This window comes from Rhinopithecus roxellana, chromosome 7 (assembly GCF_007565055.1).
Source record: "Rhinopithecus roxellana isolate Shanxi Qingling chromosome 7, ASM756505v1, whole genome shotgun sequence".
Lineage (NCBI taxonomy): Eukaryota > Metazoa > Chordata > Mammalia > Primates > Cercopithecidae > Rhinopithecus > Rhinopithecus roxellana.
This window is the reverse complement of record NC_044555.1, coordinates 31,205,887-31,223,510: the sequence shown is the minus strand read 5'-3', so window position 1 is coordinate 31,223,510 and position 17,624 is coordinate 31,205,887. Positions and strand designations below refer to the sequence as shown.

At 41.3% G+C, this 17,624-nt stretch overlaps 1 protein-coding gene across 1 annotated transcript in view; it reads right to left on the bottom strand.

The window, feature by feature from the left end:
- Window positions 1-8,838: 8,838 nt before the first annotated feature.
- The window catches only part of MAOB (monoamine oxidase B), a 124,294-nt gene continuing 115,508 nt past the window's right edge, over window positions 8,839-17,624 (bottom strand). Inside the window, exons 12-15 of the mRNA XM_010352846.1 lie at window positions 17,433-17,530; window positions 11,546-11,657; window positions 10,890-10,952; window positions 8,839-9,841 (exon numbers count right to left, since the gene is read on the bottom strand). Of these exons, the coding sequence (XP_010351148.1) occupies window positions 9,689-9,841; window positions 10,890-10,952; window positions 11,546-11,657; window positions 17,433-17,530 (426 nt within the window). The 3' untranslated portion in view covers window positions 8,839-9,688. The remainder of the gene's footprint in view (window positions 9,842-10,889; window positions 10,953-11,545; window positions 11,658-17,432; window positions 17,531-17,624) is intronic.

The window sequence follows — 17,624 nt, the reverse complement described above, 5'->3', positions numbered from 1 at the left end:
TAGACCCCACCACAAATGGGTGGTATCTATGTAGAGATCTGGAGGCTATCAGTTCTCCAGCCAGAGGAAAAGGAACCTGGGTGGCCACAGCCCCTAAGCTACTAGCTTCCATGCATTCAATAACTGTATCCATTTACCCAGTGTGCCAAAACAAATGCAATCAATTTTTTTTTTCTGTGTGATGTGATGTGAAAAAGTCAAGCACTGTCTTATGCCAGTATTTTTGGTATAGATAGAGAGATAAGCAAGCAGGGATCAAGGATCCAGGTTTTACTACAAGACATCACTTGCATGAGAAAAAGTAAAACCCACTGTCATTTCCCAGGACCACAATTTCGTATGGTGCCCAGTATCAGAACGGTAATGACATACCTTCAAACATATCCAAGCACAAATTCAAGTTTTCTGCTCTTTAATTATTTCACTTCCATTGTAACATGCCCTCAAAAGAATGAATTTAAATGAGCCAATTAGTAACCAAAGGTCAGTCTGGAGGAAATAATTGACAGAACCAGTCCTCAGATCTCACCAGGGCTCCTTCGATTTAAATTGGAATCCAAGAGAGAAGCATTTATTCATTATTTATTTCATCCGATCATTTATGACAAGTCTGGCCTCTAGGGGAAGCTGAGTATCTGGCTGAAATGCAAAATTAACAAATTAAAATTAACAAGCACAGAAAAGAGAAAAAATATATCCAGTCTCGCTCCAGCTTACTCCAAGGGCTAGGACTGACACTGGGTGTACCCAGGAAGAGTGCCCTTGGCTTCTCAGAGTTGGGCTAACTTTCTCCCCACTCCCACACATGAATCCATGGTAAAAATTTCCGCTTAGGTAAAGAGAGAAAGCAGTATTGGGATAATATAAGGGTCGTTTGGCATCAGGTGGGTGCTTTTGAGCACTCAGCAGATCACATCCTTCACGGATCGGCATCCAGGGAAATGAGGGCTCTGCACAGCAGTCCCTCTGAGACAGGGAGAAGGGGGCCCATGCCTGGCACAATGCCCTCTCCTGGGACAGACTCAATATGGTGGGATGGCCAGGGTGAGCAAAGGGAAAAGACAGCCTTAGTGGTCAGGAAACAGAGGAGAAGATGGGCTTGCCACACAAGGACTTAGCCATCCTCAGTCTGGGTTTCAGGCAAACAGGTCCAGGGTGTCTTGGTGGGGACAGGTTGGCAGAGGATAATAACAGGAAATCTAGGAAAGACACACTTGTAGGCTCAGACAGGAGAACCCTACACATAAGGAGCAGAGGATAAGGAATTGCTAATGGCTACTGGGCATGGAGCCTTGGTCGTGTACCCTGAGGCAGACCCATCTCTGAGAGAGGATGGGATCTGAGATCCAGTCCGAGGCCTGTGGTCTGCACTGGGCACTTTAACTACCCTGTTTTCATCACAGATCCCTTTGGGGCAGGGATATGACTGGCACCCAGGTGCTGCCAATGTCTTGCTCCCTGGTTGAATATGACTTTTTGCATGCCTACTGAATACTGGGCCCTTGAATGCACCTGGATTAGCCTCTGCAGAGCCTCGATTGAATAATCTGCCAGCAACACTAGGACCCTGCTGCTCTTCCCTGTCTGCCTATCTGGCTCACCCTACTAAGCTGGGCATATGGTGTTTTTGGCACTGCCAGCCTGGATGGGTTGGGGTGGAGAAAGAGCCTCACTGGATCCAGGTGACTCTCCTCTCATTGGCTTCTCAAAAGAGGAAATTCTGGAACTGAGTGACTAAAGACGAAATGTAGAAATTCTCCAGGCTGGCAACAGGGCAGGACACCTAAGGCAGAGGGAGTAGCACTTCCCCCAGGTACAAGCCCCAGGGGAAGTTTCTTGGGCCATAGTCAGCTGGGTGGACCAAAGGCCTATAGAAATTATCAGAGCCTTCCTCGCTTTCCTATCTTTGTTCTAGTTTTTTCATCCATCCACTTTTTCATAGAGCCGTTTCAAATAGGGAACCCAACCTTCTGAGGTCAAGCTATGAAAAGTGTCATTTTAGCTTGCCTGCTGACCCCTGGGAAGTACAGGACATATTTGGAGTCCTCTTCTTACCATCAGCAGGATCTTGAAAAAGGAGACAGTCACCCACTGAAAGCTCTCCAGAGGAAATCACGGAGAAACATGAGGAAGAGCTGACATTAAGGAGGCCAACAGAAAGAAGAGTTCAGAGGGTGATAGGGAAGGAAGAATCATAGAGTCTTCCAACATCCTGAAGTCACCTTGTGCTGGTGTTGCCCAGAATTTCATCTTTGGAGTAGACTTTTTCCCTGAGTTGACCTTTTTCCTGAGTTAACCACAATTTGATAAAGTTTATTAACACTAAAGTGAGATGTGCCAGGAATCCATTTGGTGGGCCAAAGGTGCATTTTGACAGACCCCACTCTAAGAGGATTTCTGAAGTGACATTTCAGACAGTGTGATAAAATGAAACAAAAACATTTTCAGGTCTTGGTCAATGGGTCTTTGCTGGAGTCCCTCAGATTCCCTACCTAGACAGCAGTTGGCCTTCCCTGTGCCCACCTGCTTGACCACCTTCTCCTCATCCACTTACTGCTCACACACCATCTCCTTGTGTTTTGTTTTGTTAACTTGGTATTTAAATGTGTTGCTGGATGTTGTCTCAAATTCTCTGGGAAGTAGCAGACAATAAGCAAATACATAAATACAGTAGCAGATTGTTTAACCAGGTGTCCAAACCCCAGAAATATATAACAGAAATGTTTTTAAAAGATTTTAAAACAATTATTACTAACTTTTTTACTTCAGCTTACTATAATAGCTGAAAAGCTGCAATAGTGGAGATTATAATGAATGATTACAGTGAAATCACTGCAATCTGAGTACATAATTTGTCAGAGCTCTTAGATATATATGTCTTTTGGGGGATCACAGCTGTTTATAATTGAGTAAATAGATATTGAACATTTCACATTTAATGGTTGGGTGTCTCAGGGCTCATCTTCAAATATTGCTCTGTTTACACTCAATCCCACAGCTTCCCAAATTATATCACCAGCCCCAACCTCTCCCTGGAACTCTAATGTACATAGCCAAAAGCCTACTCAACACCTCCACTTGGATCTTCATGGATCTCCATGGATCTGTATCTGTATTACTCTAGACCAAGCCACCAGAGTCTCTGGCCTGGACAACTAACTTTCCAGGCCTTCTAGATAGTCTACTGCTTTCACTCTTACCACACAGAAGCCTACTTTCCACATCACTAAGTGTCTCACAGGGTGGATTTTCCCTATGATGTGAGTGGAATCAGGATAAAATAAGATGATGTACAGCATTTTGTAATTAATATTTAATAAAAGTAACTGTTGTTATAGTATAATTAATAATAAGCATTATTGTCATCCAAAGGCAATCTTATAAGAAGGTCTTAAAATTGTGTCAAGTGAGGTGGATCTTTTAGGATGTTCTGTACTGTGACAGAAAGCCTATATTCAAAATGGTTGAATTTATTTCTCATATGACCAGACTTGCTAAAATTGGATAGGCTGGGAGAAGGGTGTATCAGGGCTGATGTTTGATTTCTTTGTAACTTTTTTGGCCTTAACCTTCTCTGTGTATGGACCTCATCCTTGGCCTAAAAATTAGATGGCTGTAGCAATTATAAATGTCACATCCAGATACTTGTAACATCTCAAGGAAGATAGAATGCGTCTGTTTTCTCACGTGTCTGTTTTTAAGAGCGAGGAACCCTTTTCCACAAACTCTACACATTCCCCTAGAGTCCAGAACATTCTAGATTATTCTATTTGGTTGCAAGATTTACTCCATTATTGAAATGAGGAGTGGGTAAGAAAACTACCATTGCTTTCGTATAAGACCTGTCCTTCTTAGTTTGAGGCCAAGGCTAAGAAAGAAGTAAAGTGATCCTAACATATTGGCCAGGACCAGGAGACAAGATCCTAAAGGGTATGCAATGACAGAGGACTAGTAACTGGGGACAAGCAGAGTTAACGTTTGAAAGGAAGCAGGCGGGAGGGCAGGTGACTGTTGGCAGAGAAAAGATGTCTCTGTTAGGTATACTCTGTTTCCATAGGGAAACTAGGGGCAGTCAGGAAGTAGAGGAGATCAGCTCCACTGTGGTTCATTCAACTCTCATGATGTCCCAGAGCATTGGTCATTACTATGGAGATGCCACCATAGGTCACATGGCACAGCAGCCACTCAGATTTGGGCTTCATTCTCCCATTTCCTGTGACTTAACCTGCTCTCTCCTTGTATCAACGTTGTCTTCACCACTGTCATAGAAAGGCTTTCAGCCAGGTCAACTTATGGACCACTGGACACCTATAGAGTGCTTTGACTCAGGAATCAATCCTAGTCCAATCAGTTGTGGCCAGTTAGTAGGGTCAAAAAACCAGGTGACATTTCTGCAAAGATTCATTTCTGACCAACTTTTAAAAAGGGAACCACAGGCATGGCAAACATTCAATGTTTCCTAGACATCTTTCTGGCATGAGACCTTACTGATAGATGGGATTTATCCCAGCTGTAAAGCCTTAAAGATCCCAAATTGAGATGTTCTCTTTATAACTAAAATATCCGTGAGACTGTCACGTAAACAGGTTGTTTTTCTAAGATTCAACATGTCTCTCCCTTGGACAAAGAAAAACAATTTAAAGAAAAAATAAATAAATGAAATACCATGCTTCTTTCAATAAAATTCTTTTAAGTTGTATATTGGTTCCTATACATCACACCTCTTAGGCACCACTGTATCCTCTCAGCCCATCTTTTTACTCTAGCCATTGACACGGCAACCAGATGTGCAAGCTGACATCAGCACCTTCCCCAGTGGCTATTCCAATTCATGGGCAAACCTGGAAGTTCAAGGGAGTTAACATTCCAGGGAACACTTTAACTATTCTAGGGTACATTGTGCAAGACTCCTTAAAGGGTCCCCAGAAGGACTGAGTCCCTGTATCCCACAGCAGTGACCAGCTCAATAATACACCCTTGGATTGGTTCTCCCACCTTCCTTGTTTCACAGTTCTGCTCCCTGGGATCACTTTCCAGAGTGAATGGTCTCCATAAAAGCCCTTGTTTGAGGCTCTACTTGTGGGGGTTACCCAGTGCAAGACAACCATGCCTTCCAATCAAGATAGTCTTTCTTTAATCAAGTAGTTCTTATGATCTAGGAAACACGTATCACTCTTTACTTGTTAAATTGATGCTTAACTTTTAATTTAATTTAATTTAATTTAATTGTTTTTGAGATGGAGTCTTGCTCTGTTGCCCAGATTGGAGTGTGGTGGCACGATCTCAGCTAACTACAACCTCCACCTCCCAAGTAATTCTCTTGCCTTAACTTCCCAAGTAGCTGGGACTATAGGCATGCACCACCACACCTGGTTAATTTTTGTATTTTTAGCAGAGACGGGGTTTCATCATGTTGCCCAGGCTGGTCTTGAACTCCTGACCTCAAGTGGTCTGCTTACCTCAGCCTCCCAAAGTGCTAGGATTACAGGGGTGAGCCACTGCACCCGGCCCAGATGCTTAACTTTTAGGGAGCAACACTGTTTGCTTTTATTCTAAGTATGTTATTAGCATATTATTTTTTACTTCAATATAGCTCGGTAAGTAAAAGAGAATGGAGGCTGAGCAGCAGTCTTGTGAAAAAAGCTCAATGCCAGATCTCCGAGCTTTACTGCATCTTTGAACCAGTAATTCTTAGTGCTTGGTTATGACCTTCACAGAGAAGGTCTGTGAAGACACTCACCACCTACCAGCCTGCTGTATTCAATTCTTCATGTGTTTAGTCAGGTACAAGGGGTCTTTCCAAAGTCCCCCGTCATTTTATTATACACTCACAGTTGAGAAGCATAACTTTAGATCCATCAGTCTACCCAAGAAGGAAACTGTATCCAACCAGTTAGTGCTATCTCAACTGAAATATAGTAAGAAGACAACTGACGCTTCAAAATAAGTATGACAAAAAATTTAAGTTGGCTTTCTACAAAACAGCATAGGAGCGTTCTGTTTGCTGAGTAAGTATCATAGGATTGTCAATTCAGAATTAAAATAAAAATTACAAGAATCCATTCATCTATTATTTTTTAGACATTATGATGGCTTAGGCACCACAGGAAATACGGAGGATGAAAAGATGAATAGAAAACCATCTCTGATTTCAAGAATAGATGATAATAATACCAGTGTATTGAATGGGATGTAAATAAATCACTTTATTTTTTGTCTTCCACTGTTCATTTAGACCTGCTCAGTGAGGGAAGTTTCTCCATTTCTTGTATTTGAAAACCCTGGCAGGTCTATGACTCTATCATCAATTCCTCTTAAATAAGAGACAATCCTATGACTTCCTTGAGTCACAAACCACAGTCTCAATTCAGTAATTTGGATGTCCAATACTGTGGAATAATCAAGTCTCTGAACTTGATTTAGAGCTCAGTCTTCTCCCCTCTTCCAGTTAAGACCAGCTTCAGGGACAGCTGTGCAGTCTTGCAGGGGGCATGTGTAAGCTTTTCCTTTCCTTCTCTACTCCTTCCTTGCTTAGCTTAAACCGTGGATTCTGGGACTTTATGGGTTGGGTGTGGAAAGAAATGAGGGAAAGTGGTTTACTGAACACTCCTACTTGACTGGTCTTCTTATAAGATAGTTTTATATGATCCAAGCCTGGCTGTTATGAGAACTAACTCTTTCTTGTGAGGACACTTTTGGGTGTTTTTTTTTTCAGAGACTCTCCCTCTGGCTGTAACCTTGACTGCCACAAAACAGGCAGTGCCTCTCCTTTGGGTAGACAATTTTAATCCCTGCTTAGCATATATTTTCTGGCAGTCGCTGTGGCAGCCCCTAACTCTCTGGTCAAAACTATCTTGAGCAGAATTGAGGGCTTTGATTCTTCAGAGGTGTGTCAAGCTCTCAAAGGGGTTTTCTTGATGCTCCTCTCGCTAGACTCGGAGTGAGAAGGCAGCGTCCCCATCCCTCCCTTTGGTACTGTGTTGGACCCAGAGAATGGCAGCTCTCTCTAAAGAGATCTCTTTACAAATCTGCCCCTTCGAAAACCCTCTCCACTACTTTTATATTCTCAGAACTGGTGAGGGGTTACAACAGAAAAAAAAAAAAAACAACTTTTTTTTTATATCTTTCCTTTGAAGTTTTCTATTTTTGTCTATCTCAGGACTCACCTTGGTAACTGATATTTAACGTAACTTGGCACCTCAGTCAAATCATGTAACTTAACAAGATGACACAATTGCAATATCATGTGGTCAGCACAGAACAAGAGGTCAATGTATGTGACATTGGGAAAGCAAAGAAAAGGGACACCTCATTCAGCTGGAGAATGAGTGATCTAGGACATTTTTGGAGAAGGCGATTCCTTTTTTTTTTTTTTTTGACAGTCTCACTCTGTCACCCAGGCTGGAGTGTGATCTCAGTTCACTGCAACCCCCGCCTCCCAGGTTCAATTTCCTGCCTCAGCCTCCCCAGTAGCTGGGACTACAGGCACATACCACCATGCCTGGTTAATTTTTGCATTTTTTCTAGAGGTGGGATTTCACCATGTTGCCTAGGCTGGCCTCCTGAGCTCAAGCGATCTGCCTGCCTCAGCCTTCCAAAGTGCTAGGATTACAGGTGTGAGCCACTGTGGCCAGCCCTTGACTCTTTCTTAGCAGATGCATTAGAGCTAACAATGTGATCAACTTTTAGGGAGACCTTTTTGGAGATGCTCAAGACACCCCATGCCATGTACATTTTTAGAGAGATTTAAAAACATGGTTACAAAGAAAATCTTGGTGGGTTCTTTAATTTTCCCATTTAGTCTCTGCTATGGATTGGATGTATCCCCCAAACTTCATGTGTTGGAACTTTGATCCCCAGTGCAGTGGTTTTGATGAGACCTAATAATGAAAGATGTTTGGGTCATGAAGGCACCACTTTCATAAATGGGTTAATACTCTTATCGTGGCAGTGGGTTTGTTATCACAGGAGTGGATTCCTTATAAAAGGATGAGTTTAGCCCTCTCTTGCTCTCTCTCACCCATGTGATGCCTTCTGCCACACAGCAAAAAGGCCCTCGCAAAATGCCAGTTCCTTGATCTTGGACTTCCCAGTCTCCACAATCATGAGTCAATAAATTTCTGTTCACTATAAATTACTCAGTCTGTGATATTTTGTTATAGTAACACAAAATAGAGTAAGACAGTCCCTAAATTTCCCATAAATTCATACATGTTAATGCCACTGTAAAATCAGAAACTGCATACTATTATTAATTAATCTTGGGAGATTTCTTCAATTTCACTTATGCTGAGAATAAGCTTCATTTTTTAAACGAGAGTATAAGAATGACCATTTATGGATTTAAAAGACATCCCGATGAAAGCTGACAGTGGGAGTCGAGAGGTATGAGTGCTTTGAGATGATGATATCATTTAAAAAATAGTCCAAATAAAATTTAATGGACTGTGAAACTGCAGTTTCAAATTAATGAGTGTACCTAGTAAAAAGCTTTGCACCGAGAAGGAATATGAAATGTCAACTGAAATTTTATAATTAGCTTAATAGTTTAAGCATCTTGCTTATTAATATGTCATTTATTTTGACAGGTATTTTTTGGGGTAGTGAAGGCAAGGTACTGTGTCTTTTAGCATTCTTACCATATCATTATAAATCATTTTCAACGTGCTCACACATATGCCACCATGATAGATCATGCAATCAAAATGCATGCATCATCCAGGCTTCAAGGAAATTTTGACTAACTGCTTTAAAGTCACAATTATATACCTAATACTGGATCTTGATTTGATCTATTCAAAGCTTGAAAGTCATTATCCAAAAAGAAAGGACAGCAGATATGGTCAATCAACTTTTATTTTTAATTACCCAAATGTGTATTGTTCTTTGTATGAAGATACAATGGAGGATACAAAAGGAAGAAGAGATAAAATTTCTACCATCCAAAAAGCTAAAATCAGCTGGAGACACTGCACAAAACAGTAGGACTTAAGGCTATATACTGAGTAGCATTTAAGTAGTGCAAGACAACTTAGCACAGAGTAAATCCACACAAGGGGACACCATCAGTGACAATAACAGGGAGTGAAGGAGGATAATTGGGGAATACATCCAGGGAGGTGGGAAAGGCATTGGATTTGTGTTCTAGTCCCCGAGATACCAGTGGCTTATTGTGGCTCTTAGGTAATTAAGTTCCACCTCTGTCGGCTTCAGTTTGCTCAACTCTAAAACAGGTGAGGACTAAATGGTCTTTAATGTCTTTCAGCTGTAACAATACAGCATTCTAAGGACAAATGCAAAGAACTTGGGAAGGTGAGGCTATTACAGGTAAGAGGAAGAACAAGCACAAAGTCACAGTGGTAGGAAAAAACTCATTGCTTGTGCATGGGCAAGGTGTGTTGTGGGGCAGCAAGAACCTTGAACAAGCCAATTTAACTATTCTAAAGATTCTGAGGGCAATACACTTGGAAACTGTTGAAACAGAACGCTAAGCCAGGTAAGGGACACTAAGCAGCAGCCACAATGGAGAAAGAGATACCATGTATTTTACAGTCAGAGTTGGACTTACTTCACGCTCCCTGCCTCACTCCACATTATTTGTCTTCATGGAACTTTACTGCAACTCTTTCCCCAAACCCATACTCCAAATACAGTAAGAAGACAGTGTGATTACAGACACCCTCTCTCTTTAGACTCGCATAAATAGCCCCCTTTTGTGGGCCAGGAAGCCAAGAGCCGTTGCTGAAAAGATGGTGGTCAATCCAATCAGCCTGAGCAGGCCTGGCACGGAGGGCAAATATCTCTCCAAGAAGGTCATGGTGATGGGCTGCGCAGGGACGTCCTGGGTTCACAAAACACTGGATATTAGTACAGGGCTTGTGCACTTTATTCCAGAAAGTCTGTACTTCCTCCAGCTCTCTGAACATGACCCATTCTTGCCAACCTCTAGACCATTAAACACGATGTTTCCTCTGCTTATACTGTTTACTCTGTCTTCCTCACTGGACCCTTCACTTCCTTAGGGAGGCTTTCTTTCCTGAGCCCCCAGCCTAGGATGACGTTTTCCTTTTGCATTTTTTTCTCAGCATGTCTCCTTCACTATTCCGTACTTTTTGGTTATCATCTGCATTCTCCACCAGATGTTGAGCTCCACAAAAATGCTGCTGTGTCTTTGCCACAATGGCTGATGCAGAACACGTGTGCCATAAACACTTGTTAGTAAATGAATCAGTGGTCCTCACAGCCCACAATCCCATCCCTGGCAGAAGCACCAAGAGAATGACTTTGGAGTGGCAGGCCTATTCTCTTTGACTTCACACTTAAAAGGATAGAGCAATAATTCTGAGCTTTGTGACCTTGTCCTCTAACGTGTGTTTTCACTCTAACCTCTATGCATCCCTCCTTCCAGCCAGGAAAACTTCCTAGGATTTTTTTACAAAAATTATGAGTATATTAAAAACAAAATTTTAATATAAATATTCTCCATTTCATTCCCTCTGTTTGTCCCTGGAAAGGAGATGCTAACACACTTTCCTTTCTTTTCCTACCTCTTGTTGAGAATCACCAGGCTAGATATTTATTCGACTGGCATTTATTGAGTTATTATTTTTAGAAGTCTCTGAGAAATGTCTCCCTCCTCATCAAAAAATATTTTTTCCTAATAATCTGTAATGAATGTGGCAGCTACAAATTTATCAAAGTTCATCTAAATCTCTCACCTCTGCCCTAACCCATGATACTTATTTAAACATTCATGTTGAAATCAATTAGGTAAATCACTTAGTTGACTCACTTAGGAAAAGGTATGTGAATATATACAAGTGTGCTCTTCTTGCAAATGATGGGTTTTGGAGAAAAGATATCTAATTTCATGAAATAAAATAGCCTACCACAGACTCTGGTTCTGACTGCCAGACTTCATCCTCTGGAATCTTCCCCATGGCATGCAGGATCTGAAACAAAAGAACACATTGGCAAATAGCAAAAGTGACACCATCTTTCTTCTAATCTGCTCCCTAAATAAAGGACTAAGTAACTGTCTCTTGAGATATCCATCAAAAACACCAAGGTAAAGGCCAGAACACTCCACTCAACCTTTAAGAGGCACCAAAAGGTCTTTCTCCTGTGGTGAAGAGGTTCCAATCATTAGGCTTACCATAAATTTTAATAGTTGTGAACACACCTCAGATAGGGATGAGATCAGAGGAACTGTCAGAAAATCTTTCCTGTGAAATGAATTGAATTTTGAGTCCTAATAGAAGCATGTTTGGTTCTAGAATATCAGACCTAGGTTATCTTTCAAGTATAGTCAGGTTGATCATTTGCCCGATGGGTTCTTTTTACCTTGGGTGACACGTTAGGTATTTTCATTATTACTTCGGGCTAAGGTATTCACTTCACCTGAGACAATAGTTAAAATGGTACTTTATGGGTCTAAAGATAGGGGTCATTTGAGAGTTGGTCTCCAGGCTCTCAGACATCTTTGACCTACATGTCCGGACCATGAGTTGCGTCCTTCCCCATAATCTGTGACGCCGGACCCTACCTCTCGGGCCGCTCTCTCCCCGGCCTCTACAGCCCCCTCCATGTAGCCGCTCCAGTGTGTGGCAGTCTCGGTGCCTGCAAAGTAAATCCTGTCCACTGGCTGGCGTAGAACCCTTGGAATAAAAGCAAAGAGGCAAAAGTGGTCAGTCTCAGAGAGTCAGAGAAAAGTTTTCCCATAAAGACCAATGCTGGTCAGCTTCCTCAGATTCTAAACAATCAAGAAGGACATTGGCAATTTTGGAATAACGTTTATGTGGTTCCTCCAGCTCTTGCATGATCCTTGTCACAAACAAAATGGAATAAAAGCCAAAGTTCATTCCTGCACCAAGAGTTGCAGGTGAAGGAGCTGACATTAATGGACGTAAATTATGTATTTGCTTCACCAACATGAAGTGAGGGACTGTATAAGCCCAGTCACATGGCTCCCTTTATGGCTCACTGGCTCTGTGGTTATTCCACTAGTGAACTTGGCAAATCACTTCCTCTCACTGTGCTCTGGCTTCCTTGCTTCTTAAAGCGAATGGTCCACTGATTTCTAAGACCCTTTCCATCAGTAAAATTTAACAAATCTGAGAGTCTGACTATGGCTCCATGACTGCTATTCCTTGAACACTTGCCTGTACTGGTGAGGTCGGTACTATTATTATCCCCATTTTGCAGATGAGAATATGGAGGTAGACTGTGGTGGACATTGTGATGAACCACGCAGGCCCCCTTCAAGAATGAAAGACTTATTCCCAGCTGCTAGGAGTGCTGCCAGAAGAGGGCCTACTGATGTCAGCCCTCTTTGGAGATTGCCTCTGCTAAAAAAAACTCTGTCACCTAGGTCATGCCTCCTTCCAGCAGCAGTTGCATCCAGTGACTGATCACCATAGGCTGTAAATACCTGATTCCCAAGCTCCAACTTGAGACCACCCACTCTGAAGGGTCATTCTAGTTCTGGAACTCCCTCTGGGGTCAGCTGAGGCCTTCTCTGGAACTGCATTGCAGCCCAAGTTCTCCCTATGCCCACTCCTGCTTCCTTCTCCCTTCCACAGCTGCCAATCCTAAGGGCATGCCTTAATATATATCCTGTCTGCTAACCGTTGTTTCAGGTTCTGCTTCCTGGAACCTAACCAGCAACAAAGACAAAGTAATTTGCTCTCGGTCACAGCTAGCAAGTGGCAGAGTTGGTATTTGAACACAGGCAATCTGACTCTAGAACCTACAGTCTTAATCACTTAGTTACACTTCCTCTCTCTACTGCATTACTTCTTCAATCTTTTAAAGAACTCTGTGACGTAGCTACTATTATCAATTAAAATTATCATTATCTAATTTTACACATGAGGAAACTGAGGCTTGGAGAAATGTTCGGTGATATGCCAAGAGCCACACTCCTAGAAAATAGCAAAGCCAGAATTTGAACCATGTCTACCAAATGTCAAAGTCTCTGTTTTCATTTTATATTCTTTGCCTGGTGTATCATCACCCTATAATATTTAATAGCTAGTAGAGTGCCCACATGCTACATGAGGGACTGAAATGTCATAGCACATGGCCTGTAAGAGGGGCAGTTCATTGTTGCTCTGACAAAAATACCATAAGGAAAGCACCATCAACATGCCATTATTCATTCTGTCTCAGGATTCTCTTATATCTGATAAGCAATGTCAAGAGCTAACACCTATGCTCCATCTTAGTCAACACTGTACACCACTGGGCCTTTTATTAGAAAACCCAACGAGCTGGCTTGCATTGGTGGATTTTCTTTCACCTGCTGTGATTGCAGTCATCAAAAAGAGGAGAAGAAAATACAAGGAGAGATATTATATAGAATACAGACGGTCTCCGACTTATAGTTTTTAACTTTATGATGGTGTTAAAGCAATACACATTCAGTAGAAACCATACTTCAAGTACCCATATAACCATTCTGTCTGTCACTTTCAATATCGTATTTAAAACTTAGATATCCAACCCTCTATTATAAAATATGCTTTCTGTTAGATTATTTTGCCCAACTGTAGGCTAATCTAAGTGTTCTGAGCACGTTTAAGGTAGCTAGGCTAAACTATGATATTTGGTAGGTTAGGTGTATTAAGTGCATTTTCCACTTAAAATATTTTCAATTTGTGGTGGGTTTATTGGGATTTAACCACATCATATTTTGAGGAACATCTGTATTAGTATATTGATGACAACATATGAAATAAATCTGTAATTAAAAAGTGTCTAAGGGTATTCAGGAAGGAACCCTTCCTGCAAGAGAAGGTGGATTGACTTTCCCCATGTTGATTAGACAATGCCATTTTTCACTGCATGTTTACTTTTTTTTCCAGTGAAGAAAACTAACCCCAGTTGGAGACCTCTGGGAGGCCTGGCTAGACCCTAAGAATGAAATATTAGAAGAAAGAACAAAGGCTTAGATAACTAATCATACTATCAATCAGAAAATGTAAAAACCAAGAATTAATTTTAAACAAAGAGATAGTTTCCCTCTACTTGTCATTTGGAAATTACATTCCTTTAGGGGAAAAAAATGTCCAACAACCAGGTAAGAAAAACACCTGCCCCTTCTTTTGCAGGTGCGTGAATAGACAGTATATATTTACAAAAGATTATAGGACATCACAAAGTAGAACTCTACATATATTTCTTGTGGCTTATGAGTTTTACTGCATAATCACGACAATCATTTTTTCACTCTATCCAGAAGAAAAATTTCTTGAGAAATGTACATTTAGTTCTTTACCAAGTTGTACTGTTAATTCTGTCTTCTCTCTTCCTTTAGAACATGTACTGTGAACTTCCAGGGCTCTGAATATAAAACTTATTGCAATATCTTAAATGCCATGGCCCTGAAGAGTCAAGAGAAGTTGTCTGGGCAGGTAGTCTCTGTTCAAGCTGGGAGTTATGTTAAGCTAAGTTGTGCCTTAGAGTCTACCCTACGAATTGAAGGTAGTTATAGGAAGCCTTACATATATCCCTGGGAAGGAATAAAGATAAAAGAAGGCATTACTGTATCACCACCAATGCCAGATATGATGGGATTTATCTTGCTTCTCTCACGTGGTCAGGATCAGGCCAGTTCAGGTAAGTGTCCTCTTTGCTCCCCAAACCAAAAGGTATTTTCCTGACACTCTTCATGAAATTGAGCATAAAACTCACCACTCTGTGGTCAGAAATCGAATCATATCACACTTCTGATTTAAAACAAAGCCAAAAACAAAAGTAATGCAGTGATAGCTGTTCTCTGTTGAAATATCAAGTTTTGTATTCCTGAATGTGTCATATAGGGCAAAGGGCCCTTCCTCCCTCTTTGGTCTGATTCTCCATTCTGTCCCTAATATCACCCATAGCCCATCTGACAGAATTTTGATATTTGTCCCCGCCCAAATCTCATGTAGAATTGTAATTCCCAATGCTTGAGGTGGGGCCTGGTGGGAGGTGTTTGGATCATGGGGGCGGATCCCTCATGGCTTGGTGCCTTCTTCATGATAGTGAGTTCTCGCAAGATCTGGTCACATAAGAGTGTATGGCACCTCTCCCCACCACACTTGCTTGTTCCTGCTTTCGCCATGTGACTTGCCTGTTCTCACTCTGGCTTCTGCCATGATTGTGAGCTCCCTGAGGCTTCACCAGAAACTGAGCAGATGCCAGCACCATGCTTGTATAGCCTGCAGAACTGTGAGCCAATTAAACCTTTTTTCTTTATAAGTTCCCCAGACTCAAGTATTTATTTTAGGCAATGCAAGAATGGCCTAATACACCATCCATGCAAAGTTCTTCCCCAGACCTTCTAGAAACCTGTGGGATCCTAGCGTTTTCCTCATACCATTCCATCTGCATAGACTGCATCCCCAATAGCCTTTCTCTGCCTCCTACAACCCTCAGGTGGTATGTGCACTATGAAGCCTTCTCAGATTTCTCTAAGTAAGGCTAGCCTGTGCCTCAGTGTTTCCCAGTGGTATCTCTATGCCCCTGTATTACAGCATTTACCTCAGTGGTAACATTCTGAGTGGTGATACAGTAGTGCCCTCTTTTATCCTTATTCCCTCCCAGGGACATATGTCAGTACTATAGAGTCAATTTTAGATGTCATGTCCTCTCCCCATCCCCACCCTAGCCTTCAACACTGTCAGCTCCTTCTCAGCAGGGAGGCTGTCCTTGGTATTGAAGTTTTCAGCACAGTGCTTGGCAAATGGTTGGCACTTAGCCCAATAAACGCAGACTGAAACAAATACCATTGACATATTCTACACTCAGTGATACGGTTTGGCTCTGTGTCCCCACCCAAATCTCATATTGTAGCTCCCATAATTCCCATGTGTTGTGGGAGGGACCCGTTGGAGGATGAGTGAATCATGGGCGCGGGTCTTTCCTGTGCTGTTCTCGTGATAATGAATGGATCTCACAAGACCTGGTTTTAAAAATGGGAGTTTCTTTGCACAAGCTCTCTCTTTGCCTGCTGCCATCGACATAAGATGTGACTTGCTCCTCCTTGCCTTTCGCCATGATTGTGAAGCTTCTCCAGCCATGTGGAACTGTAAGTCCAATAAACCTCTTTCTTTTGTAAATTGCCCATCTCAGGTATGTCTTTATCGGCAGCGTGAAAAAGGACTAATACAGTCAACATATCTAAAAATTAACTTAAAGACCCAGCAGCTTATCAGGTGCTGCCCTTTGGCCCCAGAATGTTCTCTTGGATAATATTTTGCCATCTTCAAGCAGGTAAAGAAAGTGCTAACCAAAGTTATTATGTATCTTCTGATAAGCAGGTTTTAATCCTTATTTGACCAGTTTTCATGGACAGATTGATTAGCCATTTCCACTTACCCCCTCTGTTTGCTGCATACTTTCAACAGTCTTTGACTCATTAGTTTACATTTCTCATTCTGTTTAGATTAAGGTTTTGGCATTAAATAATTGCTTGGTTTAGTAATATTATGATTGTCATAAAAATCCCTGCTATATTATTAGTTCATTTATTGTCATCAAATAAATTAAACAACAACATACTTGTACGTATAATACTGTGAATGCTAAAAGCCATTGAACTGTGCACCGTTTTGAATAGGTGAATTGTATGGTATGTGTATTATGTCTCAATAAGGATGTTAAAAAATAACTCACACTTCCCAGCATCTAAGGATTAGGATAAAAAAATAAAAACAATTCATACTTTCTTGAGCATCCTGATTATTGCTCACTGTACATCATTTTGTCCTTTCCCATTCACTTGCTAAGAAAGTGAGGTTCAGAAAGGAGAAGTGACCTGTTTGGCATGAAAAAGTTGGTTATTGGTAGAATCAGAGCTGGGACCAAAGTCTCTTCATGCCCAGTCTAGAACTCATTTTGTTTTTATAATTTTGTCCCCATGTTGGCAGTTGTACAGTGGCATTTGAGGAAGTTTTACTGAGTCCTAACTCAGTATAAGGACACTTTTTCTGAGACTGTGGGTGACCCTTGGACTTCCTAAAATGCTACTCTTTTTTGATTTTTAATTTTTACGGGTACACAGTAGGTGTATATATTTATGGGTTACATGATGTGTTTTGATACAGGCACGCAATGTGTAATAATCACATCATGAAGAATGGGGTAAAATGCTATTCTTATGCTGAAACCTTCTATGGTTATATTGATTGGAATTGCCCTTCCAGAAAAATTAAAATTGAAAAGCAGCACCATGGTGTATATATAATTATAATGATTTCATTCATAAGATCCATGATTTCATTCATAAGATAAACAATTTCATTCATAAGATACAAAGGAAATTGGGGGATTTTTTTTTTTTTTTTTGTATTTATAAGAAACAAGGGAGAAGAGCTACCTGAACCTATTTAGGGTTTGGATTCAGGTGCAGGGGATTTCAGTCACAGCTTAGCACGCTTTTACTCTACCTTCCATATTGAGTCAGGATCCCAGGGGGGAAGTAAGTTGTGTAGCAGCCCCCGGAGTACTGCTCCTCACACCAGTTCTTTTCTTCATAATGCACTGGCTGCAAGACAGAGCGACAAAAACTTGAAGGAGACACAGAGAAAGCTATCTAACCTAGAATAAATCGAACAGTTTAGTAGGCTTTGTATTGTCAA